Source organism: Periplaneta americana, chromosome 2 (assembly GCF_040183065.1).
Source record: "Periplaneta americana isolate PAMFEO1 chromosome 2, P.americana_PAMFEO1_priV1, whole genome shotgun sequence".
Classification (NCBI taxonomy): Eukaryota; Metazoa; Arthropoda; class Insecta; order Blattodea; family Blattidae; genus Periplaneta; species Periplaneta americana.
In genome coordinates, this window is record NC_091118.1 from 185727881 (window position 1) to 185741872 (window position 13992).

General features: G+C 37.4%; 2 protein-coding genes across 2 annotated transcripts in view; one reads left to right on the forward strand and one right to left on the reverse strand.

The window, feature by feature from the left end:
• Window positions 1-871: 871 nt before the first annotated feature.
• Tssk (Testis-specific serine/threonine kinase) lies at window positions 872-7261 on the reverse strand. The gene is made up of 2 exons (XM_069819103.1): window positions 7135-7261; window positions 872-2183 (listed from the first exon to the last, which is right to left on the reverse strand). The coding sequence occupies exon 2, from the start codon at window positions 2057-2059 to the stop codon at window positions 956-958; it is 1104 nt and encodes a 367-aa protein (XP_069675204.1). The 5' UTR covers window positions 2060-2183; window positions 7135-7261; the 3' UTR covers window positions 872-955.
• Window positions 7262-8750: 1489 nt separating this feature from the next.
• Window positions 8751-13992, forward strand: part of LOC138694922 (RNA helicase aquarius) — a 203971-nt gene continuing 198729 nt past the window's right edge. The window contains exons 1-2 of the mRNA XM_069819113.1: window positions 8751-8983; window positions 9076-9176. Of these exons, the coding sequence (XP_069675214.1) occupies window positions 8903-8983; window positions 9076-9176 (182 nt within the window). The 5' untranslated portion in view covers window positions 8751-8902. The remainder of the gene's footprint in view (window positions 8984-9075; window positions 9177-13992) is intronic.

Below are 13992 nucleotides of genomic sequence, written 5' to 3' on the forward strand. Positions count from 1 at the left end.
CACTTATTCTATGCGTTTATTTTCAACTATTATTTTCATATGAATAGGAAATTTGAAACTATAAACCACTTCTTTATCTACTTCAGTTCTACAATTTATAAATTAGGCCAAATATCTCAATTTTGGGATTGTAAAGAATGCCTTACATACCGGTACACAACTATTTTATATACATTTGTAAACGACTAATTAATTATACGTACTTCAACTCTACAATTTGTAAACGAGGCCAAATGTCTTAATTTTGGGATTTTGGATAATGTGGTAACAGACTTTCGCTCATATAAAATACAGGAGTGTTATAATCATGTTTAAAAAAAAAATATAGTATACTGGTATTTCCTTTAACAACAAGCGTTCCTTCTATTAGAGCAACAATTGGAAAGTTTCGTGCTTTTATTCTTCTTAATTTCTACATATTATTGTTAAATCACCTTCATGAATATTGAAGTATTGGTAAGCTTTTGGCTAAATTGTATTTCTTTCTTGAACATTGAGGAAATAGCATCAGAAAAAAAATTAACAAGCCTTATGTCAGCCTGAAAGACGATTCCTTAAATAACGTTTCTTCTATCATCTACTAAAAATATAAAAAGATCCTTTAATGTGAATAAATACAGAGTAAAGAACGTTCTAAACTATATTAAATTAAGCACACGACTTTGGTAAAGATAAGACAATGGAAAGAAATTCTTAAATCATTTGATCAATAAAATAAAACGTTGATGTAATAATTTACGGTTGATTCCCAACTAGAAATACATGCATTTGCAGTATTCATATAATAAAATAATATACAGTTATGTACATCTGTAACATATACCATATATGAGTTCATATGTTCAGGACAATAAAAAGTTATTAAAATGTAAAACGTGATCTTTATTCCATTAGTCGAGTGTGCATACAAATTTTAACCTAAATTATGCAATGTCGATGTTTAAAAAACATTTCATTATGTTAATGTGTGTTCTACAGTTAAGAGTGTTTCGTTGTTGTTTATATCAGTTCTTTTTAATTCATTAGGTATCTTAAGTGATGAATTTCCTTCATCATTGTTGTTGGATGTGATGTTCACACATTCTCCAGTAGCAGTGAGATGGCCTGTTTCCCCTGTTGGGGACAGCGAGACCTGTCCAGGAGGATGGGATGGTGCAGAATGTACAAGGCGGCCCATCAAGGACACAGTCTTGTCTTTTCTTGTTCTCACCCACTCATGTGCCAATACCCTGTCCAGAGTCAGTCGCAGAGTTATGTCGGGCTCCAAGATGTGCCGTACTATGGATTTTGCAATTGGAGTCACAGACTCCTTCACTCTGGAGCGAAACACCCAGTTCCTCGACATCTGGTCCTTGAGAAGTTTTCTCAAATTAGAGTCATCGAACGGCATCGATGCATTGAGCATTATGAATAAGATAATGCCCAAGGACCAGACATCTGCGAGTTTCGGGTTGTAGGGAGTGCCACTCACTACTTCCGGGGCTGCGTAGGCGGCAGACCCGCAGTATGTTTGGCTGAGTACGCGCCGTCCATCGCAGTCAATGCAGAAACGAGCAAAGCCGAAGTCTGCCAACTTGACGTTAAAACGGCGGGATAGAAGGATGTTCTCACACTTTAGATCGCGGTGTGCAATGTTCTTGCTATGCAGATACTGCAGCCCACTCGCCATCTGGCGGAACCACAGCTTGGACTGCTGTTCCGGCACCACTCCATTGCGCTTCACGAAGTCCAGAAGATCACCATTGTCTGCATATCGCATGAAGATGAAGACACGAGGTCCTCTCTGAAGGATACTGTGAACCTGGATGATGTGTGGGTTCTCGATCTTTGTCAGTATCTCGAGCTCTCTCGGGAAGAATTTGTCGAGAAAGTCCCGTGGTGCTTTTTCCTTGTCGAATATTTTGCATGCGAGGCGCATCTTCTTCGGAGTATTGCCATCCACATAGTCGGCAAGGTGCACAGTTGCATACGACCCCTGCCCGATCTTCTTGCCAATTATGTAGCCCCTTTGTTCCAAGGCATTTACCTCTGAGTTGCGTGGACTCAATCGTGTCGCCATCTAGCGATGTGATGTAGGGGCACGATTACGGACTGGTCCGTTACCGCCTCTTGAATTCATTGGGAGGCACTTGTCTGCATTGAGTATACACTTGCGATTTTGGGGAACTGGTCCGATTAGGGATCTGAAAGGACAATATGCAAAAGAAATTCATTATAATCTTCGCGCATGGAAAGATTGTGCTTGATATAAATAGGAGGACAAAAACTGTCATGACAGAGATTTATTTACGTCACTATGAAAAATGTTTGCCTATTGATCCGAGGCTACGCCCGGGCGCAGTTCGAGTACCACTGGTTGGGGCTTTTCCGAAGTTTTTCTCAAGTGTAAGACGAATGTCACATAGCGAATTCTCGACTGACATGCACTGTTATTTTCCATCTCTCCATGCTTGTAACTGGAGTTATCTTCTGTGGTTTTATGGCTACCATTTTTTGTATATTATTTTATCCTAAGGATAAATTAACATGGTTGCAATACCGCAGCACAATCAGCCATGCATCACGCATTTGATTACGGCTGGCACCTTGTAAACATCTCGTAACCACACTCCACACTCAGTTTACCTGCTCCATCAGAATATGCTCTGTTGCCGTACACCGCTGTGGAGTAACGGTTAGCACGTCTGATTGTGAAGCGAGCGGGCTCCGGTTCATATCCTGGTTGGGATAAGTTACTAGTTGAGATTTTTCCTAGGTTTTCCCTCAACCAATCGAAGCAGAATTGCTGTGTAACTTTCGGAATTGGACCTCGGATTCATTTCACCATCATAATTACACTTCCCCTCGTCATCATCATCATCTCCGTTTCTCTCCCAGATTTCGGGCTTATTGAGTAGACAGTGGGCCGCCGCCGAACTTGGACCCCATGGATATGTGATCATTCGTTGTTGGTGGTTGATTAGTGCTACGCACCGTAGGCTCTCCATTGAGGTTATGGTAAATTTTGGGACCGGGGTTGAGGGACTACTGTGAGACCTACGTGGGGAGGTAAAGGAATCATATAGGCCATCGGTTCTCAACCTTTATCAATGACGTACGGTACCACTATTTTTAATTTATGACTAGGCTTCGAGACTTCGGACCCAATAGAGCAGTTCAGTGGGAAATCCGCATAACGGCGTACTGAGTATAGTGGTAAAGCGTGCAGTGGGTGAGGGTACTGTAGAATGAATGACAACAAATACGCAAAGAAAACCGCTCTGGATTTGAAGGTTCTGACGAATAATCTTGTTTTCATACAATCCCATTTTCAAACTGTGTCTGAAACTATTACACGGTTAGAAAAGTCAGAGCAAGAGAGCCGGAAGCTCTCAAATTAATTTAGAAAATGACACAGAGAATTAATGAGACACCAAGTACACCGGTTGCTGAACGTGAAACAGAAGTGGAAATCAATTTTTATGTAAAATTAACGGATATGGAATATTGTGTACCATAAACAGCAAATTAGTGGGCATAGAGTCACCCGAGAATAAAGGACTGTCTCTTAGACACTGCAATGGTGTTAGATTTTTTCGTTTTGCTCCTATCACGTCATGAGACGTAGAGCGCAGCTTTCCACAGTACAAACTTTGGCAGATGACTGAAACAGATTTACGTTTGAGACACTGAGAATGTATCTTTTAGTAGGTACATTGCAATTCGGTACTGTAACTGCACTTCCTAAAGACGACCAATAGGATAAATGAAAAAATTAAAATTGCTAAAGCTGAGACGAGATGTTATGGCACCAACCTGCGCTAAGTTTTAAATTGCCGGCCAGCAGGGTAGAGGAGTGGGGGTTGTTTGGGTTACGGTTCTCAAGCTCAGAGCGGCAGGCATATCCGTTTCATCTCTTTCTAAAAACATTCGTCTTACCTTAGTATCACCACTTTCCTACTCAAGAATCCGAAGGTACCTAATGAAATTACGCCCGCTATTCCATCTTTATATTCTTATTCTCCGTTCGAATCAGACTGATCTGTGCTGGAATCTGATGTCCCTAAGTTTATGGAAATGTTCTCCAAAATACTGTCCATCACGTGCTCACTTTCAATGTATCTGTTCTCTACTTTCTTCACATAATCATACACTGATATCCATTTTTGGAAGAAGCGATTGCAGAGTCGGTCTCTGCTTATGTGTAGCGTAGAAATTATAGATGAGACTTCTTAGGACTTCCTCATCAAAACTGTCTACAGCTGCAACAATCTTCTTCTTCGGCTGTGATTTTTCCGGACTGGAGAAAGAATTTGCTGTTCCTGCCTCAATATTTTTCCCTTCTTTCTTGATTCTTGCCAAATTTCGCTTTGAAATACCAGTGGGAGCCAGTACTCTTGCACACACGCTTTTCAATGGAATTGGTATTCCATTTACAACCTCTTCTGACATGAATTTCCATATATTGTATGCTATTTTATGTCTTTGACTATGAACTACTCTATGATTTCACACCTTAGACAATGCCATAATGAGGGAGCTCAGAAGGATAATGTTTTCAGTATTAGCATAGCGGTAGTAGCAGAACGATCTGAACACTCGGAATGCTAGTAACCAACTGACCCAACACCCCTCCAGTTGAGTGTGAAGGCGAGTCCAAGCAAACGAACTAAAATGCGTCTTTCGCGCTGGTGCCATAACTTCTCGTCCGGGCTCTACATGCTAATTTCCACCATTAACACTATATATAATTAAACACAAATGCTTATAAAAGACAGGAGAATAAATGCTTTTCACATTCTTATCATTGTGTAATGTATATTTACTTTCAGAATGTACATATACTACGCGACCAAGGCGGGACCCGTCGTGGCAGAATGAGGAACTCCGTGCTCGCTGCGTATGTTTACTGCTTGAGTGTCGTCACATCCAATACCTAGTGTTTCAAACTGTTCGCAATGCCGCATGTAGGAAGACGTGTGTTTCGTAGCCAAGCGCGGAGCATTATTTATAATGCCATAAAGTTTTGTGATGAAGAAAAGACAACTGGTTTATTCCTACCTCTATCGAAGACAACAGAGCGTGCTGCAGCTATTGTGAAGTTAAATAAAGAAACAATGGATTAGAAAGGAAAATAAAGAATGCGAGGACAAGGGTGTAGAAATATCGACACCAAACAAAGTTAGATGACCTCCTGCAAATAAGGTTGAATTAGACGACATGGACAAATGTATCATAAGAACAGAAGTTCATAAATATTATAGTCTCTACAAAGAGCTTCAAACATTAGGAAAGTTGCATAAATTTTGTAAGAGAGGTATAGGTTTTAAAGGGTGCAAGGAAACTTTACGAAAACTCATGCTGTCCATGGGTTTTGCATTCAAAAATGTAAAGATAAAAGGACATATCTAATAGAACGCTCTGATATAGTAGCCCGTTATTTACCTGGACGAAACATGGTTCCATACCCATTACACTGTCCACAAATGTTAGCAAGACGTAAACGTGTCAGGAGTTTATACAAATAGCAGTGCAGGTCAACGACTTATAGTAGCCCATGCTGATGATAATGATGGTTTTATACCGGGTGCTTTCCTCATATATGATGTCCGGAGTCCGGTCACTTTAAAATGCTAAGGTAAGAAATGTATATGAAATCAAATATTGTATAAAATACAGTACCTACTTTAATTTACGTTACTTTTGATTCATGTTCCCTCCTTTACGAACACCGATGTTTTGGTGTTTTTTCTGAATAGAATCCTATGTAAGCATAAGATAAAATAAAACTAAACAATGAAGTTGACTATATATATATATATATATATATATATATATATATATATATATACGAACATATAACATATAAAGCGTGTTAATAATAACGAAACAAGAGCGCAGTTCAGCATGTGCTTCATTTTGCATCTGATGCGGACTTTACAGCACGGCCTGCATTGTGAAGCGAATCGCAGCGCCACCAAACAAAACGGTTCCCGCCTTGGTCGCGTAGTATGTGTGTGTTTCCCCATACTACCGTACTCTACTCTAAATAGCAACGTTGTTACTTCAACACAACTCTACCTACCTGCAGCGAGTCAACAACCTATAGTGCATGCACAGTAAACTTATTGTATCGGGTCCAAAGTCTCGAAGCCTGTATGACATTAGCTATACTACTAAAACAAATTTATAATGGCAAATCGTCAAGTGTCGCTTGAATAGCAATAATTGATTACTTTATTTAGGCAAGTTTAATCAAAAGCAGTTACTATTTTATTTTATTTAACGAGTGTTTCATATAATATACAGAAAACAGCTATATCTGTTCATATTTTATCATAATTTATATATGTATTTATTTCTCAATTTAAGTACCAGCCAGTAGTTCACGTACCACTGGTAGTATGCGAAGCATAGGTTGAGAACCAATGATATAGGCTGTAGGAGAGTTCGGAGGCTGTGTGCAGATCTGTAGCTTCGAGGGGGCCTGCCATGCCGTGCCCTGCCATAAAGGAGGAATAATAGATGCCCTGTTGCCAGCTACTCTACTGGTTTTAAAATTAATATAATAAGCTGTATATTTCAGAGAAAATACGTTATTATTGCAATTAGAGTTATCCACAATATTATACACACTACATCATACGCGTAGGTAGTTTTCTTGATATGGAACACCAAAGTTGATGCCTATCGAAACTCACAAACAATGAAACAAAATACCAAATAACTTCTTGTTGCTGTTCTTATCTCAACGATTCATCATAGGAAATAAATGCATACTATTGCCTCATTAAATTCTTGTACCACAGATTTTTAAAACAAGTTTTCATGACTGAAATATGATAGGGCCTAGTCTCTAGTCAAACGAAATATCCGTAATGACATAATGTTAATAGTATATAATTATTATAGTTAATAATGTTATGTATGCAATTTTGAATTATAACGTTTCACTGAAACTGAGAGAGGATCTGTGTACGGACAATGACATTATAGTTGATAAATTAGATATATGCTACATGTCATACAAAAGTCACAATATTTTCTGTAGTAATACAAAATCCCGGTGATTTATAATATAGGCCTACTAGTGACGGCTATGTACTCCAGAGAACAAGTTTACGTACTTTAATAAAAAACATATACACGACTTACCAAATAAATATTACTTGCCTGGAATATTAAAAACGTTCACCGTAAATTTTATGTCCAGGTTACTACTAAATTTTTTTAGGCTCCCAAAGATGAGAACCACGTTTCCTGGTGACAGTAATGAAACAAAGCCCCACATTACTTCATTTTCAATTGTTTTGATAAAATCATAGCTCGTTAAACCGAATAGTTACATCTTGCAGGCGGTGATAAAATGATTTCTGTAACTTTTAAAGTTTTACTTTTGCGTAATTATTACGCATGTTAAGCGAAATGAAGAGAGTGAAATTCGAGAGGTTGAATTAAATGAATCCACAAGGCTGAGAAGCGTATATTAAAAGTGAAATGATAAGTCTGACGATAAATTATTTACACATAGCGTAAGACGTGTAAAGAAAATGGCATTTCAGAAGGTAAAGTAGGCTAAGATTTTATTTTCTGATGGAAATAAGTGTTATATTCCTTCTCAATTTGACAAGGAAACTGTGTATTTTCTCAAACGCTGACCGTTAAAATTATTTTGTCTCTCATGATACGATAATAACAATAATAATAACAATAATAATAATAATAATAATAATAATAATAATAATAATAACTTACTGGCTTTTAAGGAACCCGGAGGTTCATTGCCGCCCTCACATAAACCAGCCATCGGTCCCTATCCTGAGCAAGATCAATCCAGTCTCTATCATCATATCCCACCTCCCTCAAATTATTTTAATATTATCTTTCCACCTACGTCTCGGCCTCCCCAAAGGTCTTTTTCCCTCCGGCCTCCCAACTAACACTCTATATGCATGTCTGGATTCGCCCATACATGCCACATGCCCTGCCCATCTCAAACATCTGGATTTAATGTTCCTAATTATATGTCTAGGGCAGAAAGGGGCAACTGGTACAATAAACATAACCTATAATTTCAACATATCTAAACATCCGTGCGGTGCAATTGAAAATTATTGAATCGTGCATAAATGAATGTACAAGAATTTCGCAATATTTAATCGAAATAAAAGCAGGTATTACACATACGAACAACGTAATTTTCACACCAAAAATAATATTAAACCTTAACTCGCAAGTGAATTCTGGCTGCAGTGTCTCATAATCATTATTTTAAATTTTATGAATGCAATTACACTACATTTTAGAGAAATATGCATTCAAACTAATTTATGTGGTTGAAACGTCACCCTTCGTGATCGGGTTAAGCGAGTCACATGGTCTGTCTTACGGCCTGTATTAGACCACGATGGCAGCGGCACAGTCCATTGTTCCTAGTACTCACAGCGCTCCAAGCGGCTAGCAACTATCGCGAGAAATGCAAAAAATCATCCCAAGCTTCGTGCATGTATATACTACACTGTGATATAGTTTAAAAGTGATGGGGTTCCTTGCTCGCAGTCTAGATGCACAGCGAACCTTGGCGTAGTCAGTCAGTTTGGGTTGAGAATGCGCCTAAAGGGTTAGCGGTTAGCACAATAAATCTGCGTGCTGTTTAGCTAACTTGTCGCTGCGCCAGCTATTGAAGCATGTATGTAATCTGTGACGTTGAACGAGAGCGATCCTTGTGAGCAATATTCATATTACTCGAGTAAACAGTAGAACATCAATTTCTAAATTCCAAAGGGAATAAGAAAGAGGGGAGTTCAGTATCGTGGCTCGCATGTTGAAAATGAAATAGAATGTTATTGAAAACGTTTGGAATGCGTATGTTACGATATTAAAGGTGATCGTAATAGAAGCGTTGCAACTTATTGAGATAAAAATGGTGTCGAACACGCAGAGCGTGAAATCAAAAGGTCCGGCTCCTACTGTTGATCAGATTAATGCCGACAGAATCACTCAGGTAAATACAACTTTCAAGAATGTTTGACACAAACTACATTTCGCACATGAATTAAAACTTAATTAATTAATTTGTAACTTATATACTTTCAGCTTGCAAATCAATATTGGGCGCCCTACACAGTGGAAAACCATCTACCGTTTGATGACAAGGTGGTCGAAGACATTTACATAAAGGAAATATATGGCACGAAGTAAGTTCATTAAGATTTCACTTGCCTTTATAACGATTTTTATGGATTTCACAGCCGAGAAACATGCCATATGTCCAAATAATTTTAACAAAAATCTTCAACATGTCTAACCTAACCTCACCTAATCGGAGAGTAGTGTTGTATTGGAAGATTTGACGTCACACATATGGCTTCTTGAAATATCGGAGATATAGCAGTGGATAATTGCAGTATTAAATGAACAGTATAGCCTGATTTTTAACAGTTATGGCGTTACTGTGTATAAATAATATTAGTACTCACGTATTGTAGTCAAGAAGGTTCAGATCACGGATTTTGTGGATCGTTGGAACATACAACGGTGTATTCTTTTGGTTTGAAGCCTGTTATCACATAGTAACCTGGATATGTGTCAGTTGTGTCCTTAGGAAATGTAGACGACGTTAATTAATGTTCCATCAATCAGAAATACGCTGAGTTAGACTTCGTCTAACATTCAATTTAGTAGTCGGAAACCACTATTATTTGTAATGGAGGGTTCTTATTTCTAGTTTTAATTAGCCACTTCACGGTTTCAACAGTACTACACTTCTGTCTTGAAGGCAATAATTTACTTTTAATGCAAAATTCGAAACTCCGATCCTGCGTAATAACGTTTTCGTATTGGTCAAACAGCTTACATTCCATTTCACAGACTGTGGGAAGATTCGAGGATACAAATCATTACCAGACTGAAATACTGATACCGCCACCTATTGCATAATTTGGATACTTCAATAACATATTATAGCGGCATCTATTAGCATTATCTTTTAAATTACGTCTAAATACAACATCTATCTTCTAAACTTGATCTGATAGCTCAGATAATAATGACAGTACACAGCAATATAAAAGCAGGAACAACTCGGATCAAATCCACATAAATTTCTAATTAAAAATTTAATTAAATTCAAAATGAAAATGTAGTGTTAGAATATAATTATATAGGCTTATATAAATAAGAGAGAAAAAGTACGTTAAAACTTACTAACTCCTTTCGTTATTCGTTAAGTCATCCATGATATAAGAACATCCCTGCCTAAAAATGTCAGAGACGCTTTCTGGTAAAAGTAGGCCTACCACAGAGGGATAAAATATGTGACATTCACTTGTGCCATTCTTAATTCTCCAGAACACGAAAGGAGTCACGTCTCCTTTCTTCCCTACTAATTACCAACACAATATAACACGCGCGAGATTCAAGACGCAATTTTGGGAAAACGGACCATTTCCCTAGTAATCGTCCTGGATCTCTCGCGTGTTATATTATGTTTGTAATTAGTAAGGAAGAAGGGAGATGTGGCTTCTTTGAGCTGCAGCCCATAAGCGCAGATACAGCTTTAATGAGAGCTCAAAAGCGCAAACATTTTAGGTGTATTACAGAACCCATAAACGCGAATAGATTAAGTTGTAAGAAAAACAAGGTACTCACCTCTCTGTGAAATGTGGCAACATCTACATCTTACTGGGTTGAAACTTTAGGTCCTCCATTTTTAGGATTTTCCACCTCGCTCAGTGGTAGAAATGACAACCCAAAAGCATTTTTAGCCCCATCCCAACCTTAGAGTTATGGTCTTTGTAAAGTGTTTTTAAACCACAATTAGAAATCTATCTATACCAGGATTGCCATAAGTGAAAACCACAAACGTTTATCATTGTACTAGGAAATAATTTTTTTAACTGAGATATGCGCAGATCTTTCAAATTCTACGGAGTGATCTATGACATTCTCTACAGCACTCGGCAGTAAGTGGACCCAGCGTCAGCGCTTGTCATTCCTGGTGAACTGGGTCTGCTACAGTCGCATGCTACACTCTTTCTCTCTCTCTTTCCCTGCCTTCAAGGAAACATCACATGGTCACATTGCTACTGATAACTGCTGTTCAATTTCCTATGAGCTCTGTTGACCTTTGTATTGATGTACGTACATCTTAGTTGAAGATTGAAGATTGTGGCTTAATATGGCACCACAAAAGTTTACATTACAACAAAGGATTTATCTTGTCGAGTATTACTTGATAACGAAGAATTGTGGAACAGTGCGACGACGTTTTGCAACGCAATTTCCTGGTGTTCCCATTCCACATAGGACGACTATATTAAACCTCTTAAAAAAGTTTAGAGAAACAGGGTCAGTTCTGAATAAATGTGGAAAGAGAAACTTAAGTATATTTACTGAGGAAAAACTCGATGAGATACAAGAAAACTTAGAACATTCTCTTCGAAAATCTCTCTACTATCTCTCACAAGAAATGGGTGTTTCGAAAACCACAGCATTTAGAGCCAATAAAATTCTTAAATTTACGCCCTACAGAGTTCTTTGACTTATCCTTTATTTATATGAATTTTCCTGAGATTTTGTACGAGATGGGCACATGTTTTTGGATAAAAAAAATTGCCTAGAAAGTATGATTTCTAGTAGATGATGTTTAAAATATGAAGATTTACAGAGTATAAAGATAGTTTTATGTGCTGTAGGCGAAAAATAGGAAAAAAGTGACTATGGAATATAACCTGTATGTCACAAATCCCCTCATCTAATCCACTTTTACACAGTTCTCGGCCTCTTGTCACTTCATCTAACTCACTTGTGACAGTCCACTCACTTAGTTATCCCCCTCATCTAACCCACTCTAACTTTGTGACAGATCTCGGCCTTCTGTAAGCTTGCCATAAATGTCTCAGGAAAATACGGAAATTTACACTATCGATGTTTTTCTAAGGAAAATGAAGTTAGAAGTTACTGAAAAATGTATTAAGTACGATTGAAACAAGGGAATTAACAAAAGAACACTATTGCCAATTGCCATATTCCTTTAAAGAGTGTTTATTCCTCTAAATTTATTTATGTCACTTCACAGCGTAGGTGCCGACTTCTGAGGGCAAGGCACTTCCTGCCCTCTCATCTTAGAGAGCCAGTGACTTCGGCCCCCCCCCTACTAAAATTACTAGGGAACCTGCTCCCTCTCCCCCAAATAATTCGAAGAATTCGTGTTAAAAATAATTAATGTTTGAAAGATAAATTAGGATATAAGTTAAAAATGGTTATTTCAAATCCGTAGAGAGAGCCAGCTGTCCCAATAAACATGTTAGTGACGCAATTCACAATGCATCCTCCCTTTTTGTCTCTTATGTTTGAAATCAGTGAATCATATGATGCAACGGTGACACTCCACTTCTTTGTCTATGGTAGCTTACACTTTTTTTTTCAGTTCAGTATTACCAAACGGAAATGATCATGTACATTTTTCAAATATTAGGCAACAAATTATTTATTATTATTATTGATGTTCAACATTTTTTCATAAAGAGTTAAATTTGGTTCGAAATTTAAGAATAATGGTTATCAACATTCCGGTCAGTTATCATTTTTGTGATGATTGTCGTTGTGGGTGTGTGCTTGTTTAGTGATTAGCAATTGCGATGTAACTTGATAATGGATCAATTTTGAATAAAGAAAACTGTCCAAAATAAAACTGCAATAAACGAGAATAGAATGACGAATTGGACTGTAGTAGTGGTAGTGAAATTAATAGCTCATGTTCATCTCTGCAAGGATCAACGAAGGGTGAGCAAAGCAGTGAAAGGGGCAAAAGTAATGTATAAGGACTGTAATGTTAAACAATCTTGGGTTAAACAATTTCCATTGGTACTATATGAAAAATCAAATATTATTTTATAAAAAATAGCTACTTAAGGAAATTTTTGAGAAACAGCAATAAAAAGTTCTCTCAAACTTTTATGCAGAGTCCTGTCCCACCAATATTTCAAAGAAATCAGCGCCTATGCTTGACACTACTTTGCTCTTATCTTATCGTCTGACAATACCCTTCATATATGTTGCTGTTGTTGTTGTCTCGTGCCTTGCATCTGGCAATGAAGCCATTAGCAGTCGTGCTTTCCAATACTTTTGAACTGTAGTTTCTTCTGATCTTAATGCTTCACAGGTCTTCAAGTGGTCTTCATTCATTTCTGCCGGATCGTTACACAGGACACATATTGGTGAAGCTGAGATACCTATTCTGTAGAGATGACTTGCTAGACAGTCATGATTTGTCAATAGTCTGAAGGCTGCAACTGCTGTTTTCCTTGATCTCTGGGGGATTATATCTGGGTTGGAAAGTAGTGTAATCCGTTTTTTGTCTTTAGCATTTGATTCTATTTCTTGTAGGTATGAATGAGAAAATTTTGTAGTGATCAAGCGTTTTATTGAGGAATATGAGAAATTAAATTTAGACTTTTGTTTTATTGTTGTGCCTTTCTTTGCGAGTGTGTCTGCGGTTTCATTCCCCATGACTCCACAGTGTGCTGGAATCCATTGGAGACGGACAATCTTATTAACTTTTTGGAGTTGTGTTAACATTTTGTAGCATTCTCTTATTTTTGTTGACTTCTTTGTAGCATTTGAACATATTCCCTGAATTGCAGCTTTAGAATCCAAAAGAATTACTGTCTTGTTATATTTATTTAAGGGAAGATTTAATAATTTTCGGAGAGCAATGTGTATAGCCTCTATTTCACCATCATAATTTGTTGTGTCTCTGCCAACAGAATGATAAAAGGAAAAATGTGTACATGTATACCCTTCATATATTGTTCATTAATTTTTGCTGATTTCAAAATGAAATATGTCCAAACATTTATAAAAATTAAAACAAAAATGTCAACACTAATTTTTTCAGTAAACATCAAAGAAATTATTTATTTTTTCATTATGAAATAAAGTTTGATTAAAATACGGGACTTTGGAGAGTCCCAACAAAAATTACGGGAATGCTGTGCATCTAGACCAAAA

Excerpts from the sequence above, each read along its gene's own strand:
- Tssk (XM_069819103.1), bottom strand. The coding sequence starts at position 2,059 with ATGGCGACACGATTGAGTCCACGCAACTCAGAGGTAAATGCCTTGGAA.